This window comes from Anabas testudineus, chromosome 22, assembly GCF_900324465.2.
Source record: "Anabas testudineus chromosome 22, fAnaTes1.2, whole genome shotgun sequence".
Classification (NCBI taxonomy): Eukaryota; Metazoa; Chordata; class Actinopteri; order Anabantiformes; family Anabantidae; genus Anabas; species Anabas testudineus.
Window position 1 is genome coordinate 2,900,309 of NC_046630.1, and position 20,953 is coordinate 2,921,261.

The window sequence follows — 20,953 nt, forward strand, 5'->3', positions numbered from 1 at the left end:
GTAGGAGGATCACACTCTCCTCCCCTCCTTCTTCTCCCTCTGTCTTACAGTATACACTCCTAGACTTTTTCTCCTGGAGGCACATGCGGAAAATAATGTAACAGTGTAAATATTATGCCTGTGTGTGCTTTTTGCAGTTGCATGGTAACATAGACCAGGCGGCTCGCTCAGTGCTGGCAAATGGTTTTCGAGAGAGGCTGGCTCCACCCCGTCTACCCCTCTCGGAGACAAGGAGTCAAACTGCAGTCAATGGCAGCTCTCATGAGCAGATGAGTGACGCCTTGTGCTGCCGTCGCTGGGCCCGAGCAGAGAGGAGGGAGAAGGAGAAAAAACTAGACGATGCACGAGAAGGGAAGTTAAAAGGTGGTAAAATACGAGCTGAAGTTGATGCTCTGCAGAGGCCAAGACCACCGAGTGAAACAGAAAGAATCTGTGATCAGAACGAAGGTTTCTTTAAGGCTTCATTTTAAGGAAAGTCAACTTGAAGTACTTAAATTCATTTCCACTCAGGGACTCACAGTTTTACTTGCTCTCATGTGACCAGTAGCTTTTTGTGGCTAATATTAGCAAAGTGTACATTAAGATATATATTAATTTATTTATATTAACTGAGTCAGAACAAATACTATCAATTAACAAATTCTCCATAAATGTCACAGGGAACAGAGGCACTATCAACCAACTGCTTATATTGTCTTCACACTTGTGTCAAATTAATTATTTATGATCATTCTAAGCTCCGAGTGACATTTCTACTTAAATTCCTTTCCTATTACACATTTAATTACTGGCTTTTATTACCCTGTTACACTGGCTAACCACTGTTGAACCTGCAGCATTAGTCCCCAAACGTGATAATCCCGTCCATTCCAATCATGCCAGATTCCAAACAGAATTAAATTATTAAGGAGCTTACATTAGAGTCATACGAGGCTTTAAAGGTTTTAGGGCTTTGGCTGTGGACCTACAGAAGGGCACAAGCCATGGGAATAGACAAGGACTTTCACACTGCAAGAAGTGTGCATCTGAAGGAGACACGTTACAGAAGGAAAAGGGTTGAGATTTGTATTCAGTTCAGCATTTTGTGCATTAATATCTTGAGGTGCCTCATTTTAAGAGCTACCATGGAAAACAGTGAAGCTGCCTCACCCTACTGGCAGATTCTTTCACTTATAATAATCAAAACAAGAAGTTAGGACTAACATTTCTAAAAGATACTGATATTCTTTGCAGTGTAGCAGTTGTCTGAGAAAACACAGGAAGATTTGCTCCCTTTATAGTCCAAACCCTCCGTCTTCACCTCGCAAAATAGCCCTGTCAGAACCAGCGGGGCCAGTTACCAGAATTTATGACTGTGTCAGAGCAGACCAGTGGCCCGGATCTGCGCTACCGTCTAATTTGACCCACAGAGAAGGCGGAAACAGATAGAAGCGGACCTAAGGGCCTGCTATTACAGCAGGCAAAGTTTGTGGGTCTATTGACTGAGTTTGGCTCCACGGGACGTTGCATCAACATACAGAAGACTGTAAAATTGGACGTAAGAGACTTCAAAGGAGAGAAAAATGGCAAGAAAATCAAAAAAATAGGATAATATGTCTTGTGATATCCGTGTTGTTATTGGATAAGATGACAGGGGAAAAAAGGTAATGACCACGGCAGGTCTAAAATTAAAGAGTCCAAAAATAATCTTGCGAAGTGTAGAAATTCCTATGTGGCCTACAGAGACTCACAATCCCGGCTGTGTAAAAATCTGGAATGGAAAAACAAGGATTTAAAGTGCTTAAAGTCTTAAAAAGTAACAGTGTGGAGCCAGTTTAAGAGCCTTGTCTTGGAAATCTGTCAAAACAGGGATTGAAAAATCAGTTAAGCGCTGAGCGACCTGGATGGAGTGGAACACAATAATTCATTGTCTTGCTTGTGCTGCCGCGATTTAGCATGAACACAATAAAATCCCTTCCGCCATATGTGGCCGCATACAGCAGCTTTGGCTTTGGCTGTCAAAGACTCAGGCTCGCTCAATAGGCTGGCGACACGCCCATCTCTCCCCACCTCTATCTGATGGCTCAATAGCGAGGTGAACTTTAACCTTTAGGCCCTGCCCGTTCATAAAGGAGGAGGCTGTGAGCGCCACAGTTGTCTGGAAAGGCGTCCAATGCTTCAGAACGTCGCTCTGCTGGAATTAGATTTTGCGTTTTACAAATGAGCCACACATCCTATTTACTGTTTCATTTAGCTTCACCAAGAAAGTGTTTAGTTCTCTGGGCTGAAATTCAACAGACTTACAAAGGGTTTGTAAAACACAACTGAACGTCTGAACGACCTTCAGGTTGCTCATGGAAAAGCACAGTGCAAAGATGTTAACTATCGCCCTGTGGAGCTTTAACAAGTGATAATTGTACTGGAAATATTGACATTTTCATACTGAACTGCTAATGTTTTTTTTTGCGGCTGTAAATCTTTACATTACAATCTGCATTTTCACCCATTCAGACCATTATGGGACATTAAAACTCTACTCAAAGCCAGACTTACTGATAAAATTCTTTTCAGCAGCTTTTAAATGTAGTGTGACTAACGACAACAATTTCCAGGAGCCATTACTGCTCTGAAAGACGTTCTTTATACAAAATGCCCATAAAAATAAAGCTAAATAAAATCCACCAAAAGACACTTGTGTCAGACAGAGAACTCTGTGTGTATATCAGTGAACATAGAGCAGATATTAATTAAGTGGATGGAAAAAATCTCTGTGTTGACCTTCTGATATAACAATCGCACAATGATACGCACGCCTCTGAATCATGTTTGAACTTCTTCTTCTTGAAAGGAACAAATGAGAACACGGTGCATCTTTAGAAAGGCCACTTTCAGCCACTCCAGTGTCAAGACAGGAGCTGTATTTGTAGGAGGATAATGGAACTTAATGGCCTGCTCCGTCAGTACAGTAGCTTTCCCTCACACGTCTGCAGACCTGAAGGCACTTAACTAACTGAGGTAAATGACAAACTGGCCGCAGAGTGACTGCAGAGTGTTGGTCAGCATGGACCCGTACACAAGCTTGGCCTTAATGTGTGTGTGATAAAACCGTCCCATTACCCACAGAAACCTGAAGAGTCACAGTTCATTCAGCTGAAATTAACCACAGCTGTCAAATCAGAAACGATCTTGTCATTTCACTACGGATGCAGGAGCGTGATGGCTTCACCTTGAGGACCCTGGAGCAATAGAGTCTTCGGGAGGCAATTGTCAGGCTGTCAGGGCTCGCTGTGACCCCACCCACTACTCGTCTACCCCCGCCCCTGCTAGATGAACTCATCACAGGCCGATGTGAGGTGGGGTGATGAGGGCTGTGACACGGGGAGACTGAATGCGCTGAATGTCGTCGGTCTATTATGTGTCTTTCTTCTCAATAACCATTCGATCCGAAGTAATTTTTAAGACGTTATTTTCATTCTCTTTGATTAATCGTCTCGTATTATGGTTTTTATGGATGCCTACTTACAAATTTTCCTGCTGTATGATATGTGTTTTCCTCATCTAATGTAGGTTATTATTGATGCACTTTTTTGTGCGATCCTGCTTCAGTGTGTTACAGTCTGAGAAATTTCTAGTTTTACCTTTTTGAAACTAAATCTCAAGTGATGGATTTTAGTTTCCTGCAGTTTCCAAAGTGCTGTGTTTTCTAAAAATATCATCAATTAACCACCATGACTGAACATCTAGAGAAACTTTTTTTTAAGAAATACTAAAGCAATAAACCACAGTGCTTCTAGTACGTTTTGACTGACAGGTGATTTCAGCACTGCTATAACACCAAACAAAAGGGGAAGCTGAGGGATAATCATGTTAAAAATTAGGTGGTAATATAATGATATTAGGCACATCAGTCAATATAATTGAAGATAATGTGGTTTGATTCTTTTAGAGTCACTGTGCACAGTTTTATAGCACAAGAGCAAGTAAAAAAAAGAGGAAACAACATGGATTATCTAGAGTAAGTGGGACAGTATTTCTTGATAAAGAGTTTTACCTGATAATTATAATAATAGAAATTATAATTTCATAAAATAAAGCTCAGAGACTGAAGGATCTCTGTGCACCCTTTAAAGATAGATGTTTATGATACTTAATAAGCCTCTATGACTTAAAGCTAGACACAAAATATATATTAAGATGCACACATTTGTGCAGCGTGCACAGCTTTGACATTACGATGGCCGATGACCTCTTTGACGCCCTGTCGTGTCACAGCCTTGTCTGTCAGCCAGCGCTCTGTTTCTACAGAGGGTGACCTCTTTGTTCACCTCCCTCAAGGCCAATAGCAGCCACATGCTGGCTGACTAACTGGATTTTAAAACAGCTCCGACACAGGAGCGGGGGAGGAGCATGTGATGATGGCTCGATAAAGACACAGAGTGAGACGTCTTAATAAGAAATCAGCTTGAAAACCCCACTTCACTTATGTCATCAATAAATAGTCCATGGTCATAGGAAGTTAAGCTGTTAGTTTTAAATCTGTGCTATTATTTTAATAAAGACTAAATAAGAAGCATCTTAATCAGACTCCAGCCTTAATGTAACAACTCTATTAGAACTAGTCTTTTGCAGATACTGCATATTTGCACTGTACAACTTAATTTAACTGTTAATTGTAATCTGCACACTTTTCATATTTCCCCCTAAGAAGCACAATAAAAAATAAAAAAAGATGAAAGAAAGAAAACGTTTGTTTCTAAAAGAAGAGTAGGAAGATTGAGTGTGTTTAAGAAAACACATTCAGCCTAAAATCCTCTTTAACGTTTTTACGAGCTCTTGTATGTAAAGTCACTCAGGTAAACATGCAGCACAAGTATCTCACCTTCTGTTATGTTGGATAATTTTGTCCTAAACACTTTACAATGCTTCATGTATACAGTACATATATATAGCACTGGCAGTCAGTGTGGGAACTAAACTCACAGCAATGCCAGTGCCAGGGCAGAACTGGAGCCACTGAGCTGTACACAGTGGAAAATCTGTCTTGGTGGCCTGTTAACAGCCTATGGTGTCACAGTTCATACCGACACAACGCAGTACAAGGCCAGGACTTCACATACTCTGTAACGGCTTACTGTGGAAGGTCAGCTATAGATATTGCTCTCTAATTACATTTAGCATCCCATAGGAGCATCTGTGCACAAAATGGCTACAGCTGCAGGGGGAAATAAATTTAGAGATAAGCACTGCACTGATTAGGCTGACGCTAATATCTTAACACGACTGTAACTCAGTCACCACACAAACATCTCTGTTGCTCTCTTTAACTGCTGGTGAGTCGCTTTGTATCGATCACACACACTCAGAGAGTTAGAGGAGGTTTGGAGACCAGATGGAATAAATGTGTGACGGCTCAGTTTGGGATTCGAATGCAAACATTATCATCAGCAGATCTTCATGCGTACTGGGCTCGGTAAAGGTTTGTGTGTGAGGGCTGCTGCAGTCCTGAGGGTTGGTGACAGGTGTGTGTGTGTGAGAGAGAGAAAGAAAGAGTGGGGACAGAGGGAGGGAGACAACTGCTGTTGGTCTGCTGGGAGCAGATGTTGGAGATCTCTGTAAACTGTTAATAGCTGCAGGATCTCATTACATTTAACTCTTTAAATGCCAAAACTCCACTGGGGAGAAAGTGGCTCTCACCACCTCACTACCAGCACATGTTTACTGTGCTGAAGTATAGAGAATACTTTCCACGTTGAATGTCTGATTGCATTAAACAGTTTCAAAGTGCTCTTTGAACTTTACTGACTTTATAAAAGATGCTGCTATATTTATGTGGCGTTAAAGAAAGACTGGTTTGTTTGAAGGAATAACAGAGTAATGCCTCCCATTACAGCTGAATTCATAATAAATTGCACCCTCACTCTGCTCACTACACAAAGTGGTTTTCCTGCTACAGCTTTACATGTTCTGTTATGAACAGTAGTGGAGGTAAATCTTTGCTAATGCAAGAGAAACTAAAGGAAATGAGGCAGCAAAAGCTACAAAAGCATAAAAAACTGAATGCAAACTGCAAAGAGTGCTTAGATTTCAGTTTGTGGTTATTATAATAATATAATGCAAAATAAATGTGTAATAAAAAGATAGAGTTTCCTTTATATAACAACTGTTAACATACTTGCTTTTGCAAAAAGTTGTTTGAAAATATGTTTGGAAAGCAGCCGAGTGGGAAGAACCTTTAACATTTTTTGTGTGCAGGTTGGTTCGGTCTTAACAGGTAAACCACTCCGAGTGAGGATACAAGACAGGAGGATCCAGAAGGAATTTACATCCTAAAACGTGTATGTCATGATGTTTAGGTTTATTTTCAACCAAACACACATTTTGACTGTTTGAATTCCGATGTTCTTACCACACTGAGTAAGTCTTTTCATCCTACAGCTCAGGGCCATTAAAAGAACTCAAAGTAAACCAAGGCCTGTTACTTTAAGCAGTGCCATTCCACATGAGAGCCCAGTGTTTAGAGTGAATCTGATGACAAAACTGAGCACAACAGCTGTTTGCAGCGCTGCCTTACTGTCAGCACCGAGCTATCACGCTAGCACGCATGTATCTGTGCGCCACTCTGATTTCAGCACAACAGTTTGACCGGCTAAATTTATTTCGCTCAGCTTAGCAAACGTCAAGAGTGGTCTGAATCCTGCCAGGCCCGAGGCATGCTTCCTGACCTTTATTTACCGTGAGAAGATTCACCAAGCTCTTCCAGTTATAGAAATTCACACCAGGGAACATCCCAACACTCACGCTCACCTACTGATGGACACACAGCAGCTCCACTGGACTAGCAGGGGATTAAGATGCCTTGCTAAAAGGCACTTTGATGGGAGTTGAAGAAGGGTCCAGCATCACCTCCTCCAGGCAGATTATTTTTTATTTTGGAGCTGGTGTCAGGATTTAAATCTCTAAATCAGCCGTGCCCCTTCGACCTAAAGGTGTTAACATGTCTGTAGTTAAATCCCGTCACCTTGATGCCTCCCATCCTCTGCTCTCCCTTGAACTCTTTGCCGTTCTTCAGCCAGTGGATGCTTGGTGTCGGGTTTCCGGACGCGGCACAGCGAAACTTGACAGTGTTTGCAGCAGGAACAGCCAGAAGCTTCTTGTCCATCCGGTCGGGCCTGGTCCAATATGGAGCTTCTGCTGGTGAGACATAGAACAGAGTGTTGAGTCAGTGAGTCTCGATTAGGATATTATGAAGTGTCAAATGAAGTCCTGTGTCAGTTTTAATTAGCGGTAAGTCATGTCTTCTGTCTACTGAATTCTCAAGTGATAAAAACAACACTTAATTTAATGCAGTCCAAGTCATGTCCCAAGTTATTGTCAAGTCACAAGAAATGTAAAGATTTCCCCAACAAAGATGTTAATAGACCGTCCTCCATCACTGAGACTCTCCAATCCACATATTTCTGAGAAATTAACGGATAATACTTGTTTTTTTTACGTTTGAAGTCTGACTGACATTTGAAGCCACTTTCTCATCCAAACAGATATGTCCTCAATTTTCCATTTTGTCGTACGCTCTTTTATGAAAGACCCTCCAGGAATTCATCGTTACATGTTTTTATAAGTGCTAAAGGATGGCACAGATGGGAAAAGTTGCCTGTCTTCAAATCGGCTCATCTTGGATCAGTTATGTGCTTCAGCAGAACAGATGTGAGGCCGGGGTTTCACCGGTCTTCCCTCACCACGGAACAACACACGGTTCCTGTGTTGTTTTCATAGGCCACCATGTTTGTGTCGAATTTTCATTACATAGGAATTTCAGGTTGATTCTAATGACTGTGATGGTGTTTTTAAGGTGTGTGAGGAATTGAGGAGAAGCTGCAAGTGGATGTTTACCATGTTGGGTTATGATCCTGTGCGTGTCCCACCCTGCTGTTCCAAGAGATACAGTTAATTATACGGCGTACAACGCACTTTGACACGGACACATAACGAGTGGGATAAAGCTTATCATCTTCTTCCCCGATAACAATACAACAGTTCATTTGAATCATCCAATCCTGAGAGTTTAGAAACCTGTCAGAACGATTTATTGAGCTGTATTGAGAAGGCGGCGGACAAAGGGAGAGCGGTGAGTCAGAGAGGCCCATTGTTCCTGCTGTGTGGGTGTGGAGGGTGAGAGCACTGATGCGTGGCTCACTCACTCTCTGTTTCTGTGTGTTTCCCCCGGACAAAAGCTGAGGAGGTGTCTGACGGTCATCAGATGTCTCTTTTACTCTCTAAATGCAGGAGGAGCGAGAAGGAGCTAATTACCATCTCAATGTCTGTGACTCTCTATGTGTGTGTGTGTGTGTGTGTGTGTGTGTGTGAGACATCACATTTGGGTCAAGCAATAATTTCTCATCTTCAATCACACACGGGTGGAGTTCATCTCATCAGGAAAACCCTGGTGAGATGTCAATCACAGAAAATACAGATGTATATAATACCTGTGTGTGTGTGTGTGTGTGTGTGTGTGTGATCATCCTTGATCTACCACGTATGTTTGTGTGTTTGTCTGTTTATCATAATGCCTGGGGTGTTCTGATATATTCCTGACACATATGACTCCTGCCATCAAACTTTGGCTTTGGCTTCACAGGGTAATTACAACCAGGCAGAGAGAGAGAGAGAGAGAGAGAGAGAGACAGTGATGAAAGACGCAGACCGATCATCTTAGAAAGCAAACAAACAGATCGTTACTTCACTCTGTTCAGCAGACGATAAACTCTGCGTTGGTGTGTGTGTGTGTGTGTGAGTTAACTAACTCTAATGGAGCAGCTGACACTGCTCCCTGCCTGAGTTAGAGACTCCCCAGCTTGCAAAGACAAACACTCTCCATGTGCAAGCACACACACACACACACACACACACACACACACACACACACACACACACACAACTGCTTGCACCTTAAAAGGGAAATATGTGTTTGATTTCATTACTTCTCTCTCTCTGTGTCTCGTCTGTCTGCGTTTTTGGAGCGACACGCCGCGCAGCGTGGGACAACCCTCCAAGGAGTCTGAACACATTGTTTTCTTGGCATCGTAATCAGCCACACACACACTCAGTCAAACAGAAACACACACTGAGGTTTTAAACAGTCTGTCTCCCTATGTGTGGTCCTCCTCCTCCTCCTCCTCCTCCTCCTCCTGCTGCTGCTGCTGCTGTTGCTGCTGCTCTTGAACTCATCTGGGCCAGAAAGCACCTTCCAATTCTTCAACAACGTTTTTACCCCCAAATAGAAGACGGTGTGGATTCAGCACAAGTTGAGGCTCCGATCCCCAAAACACACTGAGATTATTTATAAGCATTACATCTTTTTGGACTCCAGGCACAGACTAAGCTGGACTACAGTAGTAAAACACACTGCTACAGCAGTTATGACCTGATTTTCACATATTTCACCTCCAACCATCTGAAATTGAACCCTAAACAACATCCTCTTGTGGAAATCACAGCTCAGAATATCAGCAATATTTTGATTTGCACATGGTTTTGATTTACAGTGGAGTCCTGCTCTGTACACACAGGAATCCCATCCCGTGTCTAATTGGCTGGATGGTATTTCCTCAGCAGAAGGGAGAAGGATTTTCTGAGAGGAGGTGGGGAACCGGAGCAGATTTCCCTGAACCTCCACTGGGACAGGGTCTGCAGATAACCCTGCCCCGCGTGGAAATGCAACCACTGTAGTGGAAACTGGTTCACCATAACATTACGGTGTCGTGTCCACCTGTCAGCTGCAGAGGTTAAAGAGAAGGGAATCTCTCTGGGAGCCTAAAAATACACAGTCATGTTACTGTTCCGCTGTTTACGTCCGATAACAGATTTCAAAGCTCAGCTGTGAAAGTGACTGAACACCAACAGTGGGTGGATACGTCTCATTCACACACACAGGAGCTCTGATGCCTCCAGACACACACGGTTAACTCATGAAAACTGTAAAGAGTTAGAGTTAGACAGCATTACCTCGTTCTGAATACTTTTAGTTCCTTTTTAACACAACAGTCTGATTCAGCAACACCTGCTGCTGCTTTAAATCGTTCTACTACGACTAACAGGAGGAGCTGCTGCTGGAAGGCAGATATTAAACCCAATCTTAACATTACAGTGAACGGGTTAATGGAAGGAATGGGTCTTTGGTAAAGATCCAGGAGCCTTTCTAATCTGTCTTTTCTGGAAACATGGAGCTGTGCTCACTTGAACGACAGAAATCTGGCACTTGCATTGTAAAACTGTCAGTGTGTGTGTTTTGATGCAGATCCAGATTCAGATTAAAATGTTCTAAATACTTTGTGTTATTAAAATAAGTTGAGAGGACTGTGCAGCGCTGGCAGGAGGACGCTCCGTCTTGTTTGGTAACAAAATAGAGCATGATTACATTTTCTTTGATTTTGGAAAATGCATTGCGTTTAAATGTGTTTCACACACATGTAAACCCCCCCCCACACACCCCCTGCAGAACTCAGTTCACTTTTCTCTGACTTCTGGCTCGGTGCTGCAGGTTGGAGGAGCGTGACTCTGGCTCTCTATCAGCCCAGTGCAGTAGCAATTAGCTGGAGGAGGACACGCTGCGGTGCTGATCGCCGTGGCACAAGGCCCTCAGACACCAATCTGGTGAAAAGGAGGAGGGGGGTCTAATTGTGTAATTGTATAATTTGCCCTTGCTGACGCCTGCAAGCACACAGGCAGATTTCATTACAGATTACACTGGGGCCCTTTGAAGGCGCGCTGCCCCGGAGGGCCTGCAGGGACTCAAGGCAAACAGAGCCGGAGGAATGGCGGCCACGGAGCAGCGTAGCGTGGCCCGACGTCCGGCTCTCTGCTCTCCTGCCAGGGTAAACAAGGAGGCCGCATAGCTCAGGAGCACAGCACAGATTAGGCTCTGTTAACATTCCTTTTCCTGACACACTACGCTTTCACTTCACATAGGCTTGAGTCTGTGTACCTATTTACTGATGGACACATGAAAGGAATTCATCGGTGTGTTATTGCTCACTTACTGATCGCGTTTACGTCTCTAATCTATCAAAGTTTCTTCAAATGTTTCTTACAGAATTTCACTTTCTTTACAAATAATGCAATAAATAACTTTTATAGTCGACACGTTTACTGTTTGCTAATCATTCAGGCCTCTCTTAAGAGCTGTTGAGGCCTTTTAAACAAAGATTTTCTGTTGTGTATACAGACTTATATTAACATGAACTTTGTTTCTGTTTCCTACAGTGCATTTCCTGGAGGTTTCACTTGAATGCTGATGTCATCATCAGTGATCGTTAAACAACTTGATGTGTTTCTCAGAGCAGAATATACACTGTCCTCTGTGTGAAGGCCTGATAAACTTGGTCTGTTCTGTGTTTCAACAGGAAATATATTAAATCAAAACACACACATCTGTTGTCTTTCCCCTGCTAGAATTCAAACCCAAATCTGGTGTCAGTCTTACAAATTGGTTGATGATATTGTTTGTGGGCACTGTTGTCTCCACAGGAATCATTTCTATGCTCCCCGAAGGCCTTTGGAGACAGCCGAGTGAGATGTGGAGGTTAGTTGAAAATGAGCTCATCGCTGCAGCAGCCTGTCAGTCTTTCTGCATGTGTGTCGCTGCTCTGAGGAGAACCAGCAGTGGTCAGCAGCATCATTTGGACTGGCAGCTACAGCAACAGCTCCGAGTGATTTTATTCCTCACATCTTCTCGTGTTCGTGTCATCTTTTCACTTCTCCCACTCTGCAATTCTCTCTGTCTGGCTGTCAATTGACAAATGTTTCCTGCTCCCTCTCCCTCATTAACAGCCCGACTCTTTCACCAACTCCACATCTCTATTATCCTCCTCTCTGCATGTGGATGTGGATGTTCTTCCGCTCGCCGACAGGGACTCTCCGTCTGGCTCTGTGGCTCGTCACATGGCTCCTTCCTGCTACAGCAGGCTAATTAGCGGTGGCTTAGTGGACATTAAGCAGCGATAGGGGTTTAACATTTCTGGGCTAATCCCTCTCCTTTTGGCCAGGAAATCGGAGCCTCATATGTCATGAGGTAGACTTACATCCAGAGATTAAGTCTGGCAGTGTGAGGCTATTTATTGGCATTCAGGATGTCTGCGGTAATCTGCTGCTGCCACTTTTGTCCATTTAGAAAAACACTCCAGGCTTTCAGAAGAAGTGAGGTTGCACATTCAAACTCATTCGAGTTTTACAGGTGTTAAGATTATTCACTGCACCTTACAATAAAAAGGTGGAAACAGGAAGCTGCAGTGTTGCAACTGCTTTCTCCTATAATCTCTCATGATAAGAGCAGTAAGATGAAGGCAAATATGAACATGGAGCACGATTACATTTCTCCCACATTCAAAGTGGGCATGTAAATATTAACCTACAGTGTTTATTAAGTGATCGAGAGTTTAATGCACTAAGCACAAGAGAAAATATTCTTTTTGAGGTTTCTCAAATGAGAAAACAGAGATCCACACATTATAAAGTGATTTCTTCTTGACTTCGCTCATTTTTGGAAGCACCAGCTTTACTAACAGCTGTTGCATGTTTTCGACAGTCTGTGGTAGTCAGAGCTCCTTTTGCATGCTGTCATCAGCAACAAATGCCTCGTTAAAATATAGATTTCTTTCCTGCCTCCTGTCTGTCTTTGCTGTCTCAGGAACAGCGTGGAAATCCGTACAATATCTCAGGGGGGGAAAAAAACAGCAACTCCCTGTAATCTAGCAGTAGAGGTGAGGTGAGAGAGACTGGGCATGGCATGCAATAAGGTCAACTGGTGCTCTTAAACTGGTGTTGCATCTTTAAACACCCACTGAAGCACTAGGAGAAAAGACATCATATTGCAATGCAGGTTTATTTTAATAGTATGTATTTCAGTATTTTTGCGTATGAGCTGTTGCAGACTCTACGGTTGGTGAATGTTCCTCTGTGTTGATATCTTGAAGCCATTCTTTAGATTATTCCTCTCTGGTGATGTAATCATTGTAGTTATATTAATTATATTATATCTGTTATCTCCAGTCACTGTCTCCATGTTTTATATCGAGTCGAGTGCGACGACATTTGATTTGCCCCGAGCGTTGTAGCTTTCATTTCAGTTGGGTGGCCGCCTCTGGCTCCGTCACCAAAACAGTTCCATGCTTCACTTCTGGCACCAATTTTTGTTGAGCAGTCAAGGTGGACTGGAATTTAAGATTTGATGGGACTATTTGACACCTCTGGCATATTTTTGGCACTTTTTCAGTTCAGCACTGAGTCCTGCTGTCTACTGTCAAGTCTCCTCTGATCAAACCTTTCTTTGAACAACCGTCTAAATTTGCAGCTGGTTATATCTTTCAGCTGTGACTGTACTGTAGTGTTCTGCAGCATCTATGTTTAAGGTGTTTTATTGTTTTCCTAGCTCCTTTCTTGTATCCGGTCAGAACTTCTTTCAGTCTCACTGCTTTTCCTTTATCTTCCTTTATCTCTTTGGCTGTCTGTCTGCCTCACCTTCCGCTGTCTCTCTCCCTACGTTACAACAAAGGCAGCGCAGTGTGGCGTCTGGCTGGTCGAGAGCCCGCTGAGGGGTGGAGACGCTTTCAGTCTCGTGCTAGCTGACAGAACAGAGCGTGTAAAATCTGCGCAGCCAGCAGAAGCCATCCCTCATCGTTCTTTGTTCACCTGCACCTGAACTCCGCATGTCTCTGAATCTGAAAACAGCTCAGATCACAACGGCGCTAAGAGGGGATGGTGCCCACCGGGTTTTGATCTCTGCATAGTGGCGTTCAGGAGCCACATAATGACAATTATACAGCTCAGATTCTGCTCTAATCATATGCATAAATCCATTGATAGTCACATAACTAACAGCAAAAGACACTTTCTTAGGAATTTGTGGCTACTACAAATAAATATTTCCTCAGAATGACAAGTGAAATGAAAATTCTTATAGACCACAGTAAGAATGTAGGAAATTATTTCTACGCCACAATAACTACTTTACATCCAAGACTTCACTCACTTATCATGTTTTTGTTTTATACAGTGGGCTGTTGGTTTTTTATTCTACATACTCACAGTCTACATACAACAAAAAACACAAATCTGACATTAACTCAATTAAACAACTGTGGTTTAGCTGGAGTTAAGGTTGACACGGTACTAATAGATCCCACGTATCTCAAACCGATCATTTCGTAATCAAAGGGAAGTAAAGCTGCAGAACAACATCACATTTAATCCTAACCCATTTACGGCAGTTAACAGCTCCAACTCCCAAGTTCATTGAGCAGTCCACATGGCAGGTGCTGCTCATTAAGCTTAACGACGTGGTTCATGCTGCCTTAATGGAACTCAGGACAGAACACATTAATGCTTGGTGGGAGTTGAAGTGATCAGAATACTGATGCAATATGTCACCGGAGGTTGCTTTGGTCTATTTCCAGAAACAGTGAATAATGGTGCAGTTTTTACACTTAAATGACTTTTTTAGAAAGAACAAAAAAGTTAGGATTAAAAAAAAAGGAAGAAGAGTAACTAAGAATTCACCATTTTCATTACCTGTATCTTCTGGTTCTTCATCATAGTCTTCATCATCACCAGATGACAGAGAATCTTGAAAGAAAAGAGAAACACACAAGAAATAAGAACTTTGAATAACACAACATTATTTCTGGAAGGGTTGTATCACATACTTTAACACTAAAGGAAAAAAACACAGAAAAAGAAAAATAGAAAAACAAAATTAAAGCAGGAATTTTGTGCAACTGCCCAGGAGAGATTACACGGTGCGTTCACAAACAAGTATGATTACACAAATGTACCCACACTCTCACACACGTCAATGCATATTAAAAGGGACCCTGCTCATGGGGAAACTTATGAATGAGCCTACAGTTCTGTGTAGCGTGGCGCCTCTCTGATATCACAACCTAAACATTTCCACAGACGTTACAAATGAGATGGTCATTAGTGCAGCTCCGGCGACACGCACGCGTGAGACTCTGCACACATAGAAAAACAACTCTCTCTAGTTATCTTTGCAAGTCTTGCTAACAGTGAGCATGTCAGATGATGTGTAATTATGCTCCAGCCACAGATTCGACTGTTTCGATTCGCTGTATCACCCTTTTTCGTGGCAGCTTCTTAACTGTTTTCCATCTGACCTTGAAGTTTTCTGGTTCAGCTCCACGGCCCTGGTTAATGAGAGCCAGCTGTTACCTCGACAACTTGGTTAGTTAAAACTGAAACTCCTGACTAGCAGGTTTTTGTTTCTGTCATTCGACATTGGAGTCCACAACTTCACTCTGCTGCTGCTGTCGTGCAGCTCAGCAGAAAGAAGCTCAGCTGACTCGTATTACAGCCTGGATGATGCTCCATCATTGTTAACGTGACACCAGGTTTTTGAAAATATAAAGTTGTGGTTGTCAAAATAAACTTCACAATACAGTCTTATCAATGAGTAGCAAGGAAACTGGCAGAATGGGAAGGATGAGAATAGGTCCTATAGCAACAGTACAGTACCTGTAGTGGAGCCATAGTACTAAAATTGTCTCAAATAATATTTCCCCAGTGCAGTAGCTTGATAAATGTAACACTTACACTTGTTTTAACCTGCAGATAATATAAAACTCAACAAAATATATTATAATATATTATTATAAGTCTCCAGATCCTCAGTTTGGACTTTTACAGGAGACCTTAGACGTCTGTGTTGTGGTTTTGCCCTGAGGAACCATTACATGCAAATATGGTGCAACTGGTGATTTGTAAAAACCTATAGTTTACCTTTATAGTCATGTTTATAGTATTTCGATGGAATATTGGAAAACTGAAAAATTAAAGCTTAAGATGAAGCAAAGCGTGTTCCCACATTGGACATTTCCACAATTTTCTTCAAACTATTTGCTTTAGCAAACTGATCTACACCCAGAGATGTAATGTAAATGTCATCATTTTGTCCACAGCCAATCCTGAAATCACATCCGGGGATTTGAGCAGTATTTGCAAAGTCATAAAACATGAAGGTGATTAATTTTTTTTATACACTACATCCTGCAGATAACTCCTTTCATTCCCTCACTTTACAGCTCCTCGTTTCCAACATGTGTCCCGTGTGCGTGTACAATGTAATCTGGCAGCTTTCCCCTGTCTGGACACCGTCCAGGTGCTAAATCTGATAGCACTCCTAAATATCTGACACCTTCCTCAAATATTTGAGGAAAAACACAATAGTCCATGTGTGTTTTAGATGGCGCTCAGGCTCTGTATTTAGAGTAGAGGGAGGAGAACAGGATATTGCCACCACATACTGATTTCCCATGTAATTTAAACATGAACTGTTTGTGTGTTAAAATCAAGTAGAAATATCAGAAAAAGAGCTGAATTTGTTTCCTGTGTAGTTTCTGCTCCAGAAACCTGCTGAGCTGAGCTGAGCAAACGTTGTTAAAGCATCTCAAATTTTATCCTTGTTTAAAAAGCCGAACGTGACTTAGTGGGGGGGTGGGGTGGTTCCTTCATTTAAATCGGTGATGTGAGGAGTGTGTCTGTATGTGTCCGGACCGGGGTCCGTGAAGAGAAGCTGTCCGACTCTGATCAGTCCCGGAAAAGACCATTTTCTCCCCGGCTTGCAGCCAAACACATGCATCTGTGAGTGTGAGGAGGTGGTGGTGGGGGGGGGTGAGTTGAGAGGGAGCAAACTCTCTCATTTCTTGCCACCCCATCTGTTTTCAATGATGAAATGTTTCGAGCTAATTGCTTTCTAATTAGTTGTCAATAACAGCCTCAGCTGGCGTCCATGAGTTTTACGGGAAAAAGCTGCCCGACTTTTAAGCTACTGCTTGCTCCCTTATGACCCCCCCACACACAAACACACACACACTTCCTCCTCCTCCCCCCTGCATTCCTATTAGCTCTGTGTGTTTGCAACACACACACTTGTTTAAACCTTACTCATCCCCTCATAGCATAATGAATTCACCTCTCACTGAGCATCAGAACAGATTCGGTGTTGGCTGGTGAAAGTCTTCGCTGGTGTGATGCTGTAAATGTGCGTTTGTGTGTCTGTGTGTGCAGCTCGGCAGGAAGCTGACCTGGAGCAGGAGTCGAGCTGGAGCGGGAGGAGAAAATAACAGAACTTTCCTCCAGAGGTTAGTTTTCAGTGTTTTTCTACAACCTGTTATGAGAAGCTATCGTGTCAAGACACCACTGCTGCAACTGTTCGACTGGGTTTATTGACAGGAAATACTTTGATTCTCAATTGTCAGTGAGAGGAGAAGAAAACACTGAGTAGTGTAGCCTTCAGTGGGGTGCAGCCCATGTTCTGATACTGACTCCAGTAGATAACAGTTGGTAGGCCCACAGTATATGCCCTGTATTATATCTTTATTACAGGGGGATGTCACTTAAAATGTGATTTACAGTGTGGCTCATACACGTTTTCTACATTTTCACAATCCACAAAATCAAGTTAACCTTTAACCTTCATGCTTCAAGCTGAAACTTTAAAATCAACCCACGTTCTCACCTGTCACCTTGATGGTGTAGTTGCTGAGCAGCGTGTTGCTGTGGGCGAGCCGGCACGAGTAGACTCCCGAGTCCTCGTACGACACGTTGATGATGCGCAACATCCTCTGCCCAAGCTGCGCCCGGTTGCTAGGCACCAGTCTGGTGCCATCTTTAAACCAGACACCTGGTTCTGAGGTGTCTTCAAATTCACATGACATTTCCAGGGTGTCCCCCAAGCCCAGAACATAGTCCTCCAGGAAGGCTGTCTCGCTGGACACAGAGTCTGCACACAGAGAGGATGGGTTCTAGGAAAAGTGCTTTGCTTTCCACATATTTCAAAACACATTTGCATCATATATGATTTAATTTCTCTACCGTGATTATAGTTCAGTTCTTATTTCAGCTTCTCGTGTGCTTCTTTTTACCTTTCATATCGATTTCAGTGACAAAATACCAGATTTGAAAACATGCATTTATTGATTAATTGAAACAATAATTATCTAAATAATAAATAAAATTAGAATGAACAGTTAAGAGTTCAACATTAACACTGTGTCATTAAAAGTCACAGAGTTTCCTCCCCGACTTCCTGGCCAGCTATCTGTCTCTGAAAATCAGAAAAACTTTTTATTCCACGAGGAGGATGACAGATGAGCTGTGTGGGAATGAACTCGCCCCCCTCCCCTTCAACCTTCCACGTCAAACACCAGCTCATTTACTCCATGAGCTCCATGTGCCAGCTCGGTTAGAGCCAGGGAAAAATCAACATGTTTACCAGCGTCACTAAAGATGCTGGCCTCTGCTGAGGATGGAGCGACACGTCTGGATAAATAAACACTGGCCCTCCATGTGTCTCTCCTCATCCCACCATTAGAGGTGTCTTCTCACTCAGTCTAACCTCAATAACACATCATCACTGTCAGGGAGAGACAAAAAAGATGACTTCATGCACTCTCTGGTCACTCTGGCAACCATTCAATTTAACACCATGAGGTGCACTAACACACAAGGACACTTATAAGCACACAAATGCATGCATGCTTTCACATATGCAAGAGTGCAACTGCTGTGAAAGTCTTTGAATGAGCTGCTTGGGCAACAGAGTACACAACGCGCACTTGTTTGCACACACAAACGCACACCTCCCCACCCATGGGAAAGACTGAATGAGGTGTGTTAAGAGCGTGATTTATGATGACAACTACACCCAGTGTTGACCCGCTGAAAGGGCAGCAGCATTACAGGGGTTCACTGACAAGCAGCGAACGCGTACACAGCCTTTGCACAGACAACCTTGAACTGAGCATAGGAAATTGGAGTTGAGAGGCAAGGTTGAAATCAGGAGCGGCCCAGACGAGACGTTCTTCACGGGGAATACATAATAGGTTTTCTGAATTATTGATGGGTGTTTGCGATGTGAGGCAGGCTGCCGGTGTGGACCAACGTGAGTTAAGGAGATGAGCACAGACAGAGGTGCAGTTTATGTGGGAGAACTGCTGGAGTTAAAACATATCGGCCTGTCAGCTCATTATCAGCGTTTCAAAACCCAAACCACCGGGACAGAGGTAGTCCTTAGATGTTGCACGTAGAATATCAGTAATAACGCTGATAAAAATAAGTAACGTCATGTCTCAGGGAGGTGTCGGGTCCTAAATACACGCTGCAATAAAGTCATTATCAAAATCCAGTCAAATATGAATAAAATATACTGAAACGCTGTTCAGACGAGCTTAGCCTGGTTCTAACTCAGATTTATGCAGTGACTCATTAAAATGTCTCTGTCTCCGCTGCACATTGTGAAAGTTGTTCTTCTGTGAGCCACAGGACTTCAATGTAGTGAACTAGAGAGATGAGTTGTGAGTTGTTCTCCGTCCTCCATGTGCTTCACTCCACTCCGCGAGGCCTCTGGCTTTGACAACAATATTTACAGCACTTTTTTTAAAACAAAAGGGCCCATTCAGGAGTAGAAAAACAGGGAGGTGCACAGAGCATAAATTTAAGCTCAGCATGAATGGACCGCTACCTTGAGATTATTACTTATGACCTACGTGAAAGAAAAGGAGAAAACAGCTTTTAGAATATCTTCAGTTCGGAATTGGACTTTATGGGGTTGATATAATAATCTCCAGAGACTCGTAGCTCACTTCACTTTTATGGACCCCAAACACAGGAGCACTACCTCCTCTGGCAGCTCTGAACGAGCAGCAGCATAGAAACTTGACAGGAACCACTTTAAGGTTTTTCCTGCTTAACGGTAACTACAGCAGACTGTATTACTATATATGTTTGGGTGAAGTGACCCTTTACTATCGTGAATAAAAAAAGGTTATTACATGGTTTTAAGAAATTCCCTTATTTGGCCAAAGGCACAACATTATCTATTTTTATTCTCTACATGTACCTAGAACAAGCTCTTTGCTAAGTTAACTATGTATTGGATAGTACAATTTATTTAATTACAATTTGTTAACACCAAAGAAAGGCAATGCATTTGTGTGATCCAGTAAAAAGAATATTTTTTCTTTGATCATGCATGAGAACATAGATATGAGGAACGTTTGTGCGCCTCTTGGATGTTTACACTGCCAGAGGCTAAACCAATGCAATATAGTGAAAGAACCAAACAAAGATACATCCCTCATACACGGAAAAATGTTTCAGGTGTCACACAAAAGAGCAAAGCCTTCTTTTTTGGGTCACTGTCAATGACAAAATATCTGGTTCTGCTTCAGATCTTGCGCTTTGAAATGCAGATTTGTACGAGCTGCTCTGAATAACAGAGGATTTGGCTTGAAAAGGATTCACTTTGCGCCGCAGCGCAACCTTTCAGGATAGATCTACCAGCCACTGAGCTTCAGTACAGGCTGCAGCCACCTCGTTGTACCTTTCAAGTAAACTGTAGTGCTGAGGCCACAGGTTTGATCACATTAACAAGGGACAGTTCTTTGAAATGGGCTCAGAAATTCCTAATTAGTGAATGAGCACTTGAGGTTACTGAAGAAACAACTCCAGCTGCTCTGTGTCCAGCACTTCTAAGCAGCCCCTGGGCAGGAAGGTGTTGTACTGGAACAGGACGTTACTCAGTCACCTTCTACTGCATACGATGTAAAACAAAGCTGCAGTTTGATTTCAGAGTACTGAGACAGTTGGCTTAGTGTCGAGCTAGTTCAACTCTGCAGTATTACTGCAGTAGACAACGACGACCTGCCTGCACGGATGTCTCCAAGAGAAACTCCTGCACACACGTTGTGCTGTGGGATTAAAGCACTAACTAATTTGTCTTTGTAAATCTATTTACGTTCTTTGTTCTCCGGGGGCCACTTGATGACAAACCTGTTTGATATAAAAACACTTCATAAATAAATTAGACCTGAGGTGGTTCTGACAAAACAGATAAATGAAAGCTCTGCCGCAGCAGTCTGGTGGCGTCCAGCTTCATATCAGCATCTACACATTCCTGCTGTTT

At 42.7% G+C, this 20,953-nt stretch overlaps 1 protein-coding gene across 12 annotated transcripts in view; it reads right to left on the minus strand.

The window, feature by feature from the left end:
• fgfr3 (fibroblast growth factor receptor 3) overlaps positions 1-20,953 on the minus strand; it is a 61,773-nt gene that overhangs the window by 20,994 nt on the left and 19,826 nt on the right. For 5 of the 12 annotated variants that reach the window (XM_026340488.1, XM_026340489.1, XM_026340490.1 and 2 more), the window contains exons 3-5: positions 17,507-17,770; positions 14,530-14,595; positions 6,998-7,170 (exon numbers count right to left, since the gene is read on the minus strand). In XM_026340488.1, the coding sequence (XP_026196273.1) occupies positions 6,998-7,170; positions 14,530-14,595; positions 17,507-17,770 (503 nt within the window). The remainder of the gene's footprint in view (positions 1-6,997; positions 7,171-14,529; positions 14,596-17,506; positions 17,771-20,953) is intronic. The other 7 variants (XM_026340494.1, XM_026340497.1, XM_026340495.1 and 4 more) reach the window with 3 other exon arrangements.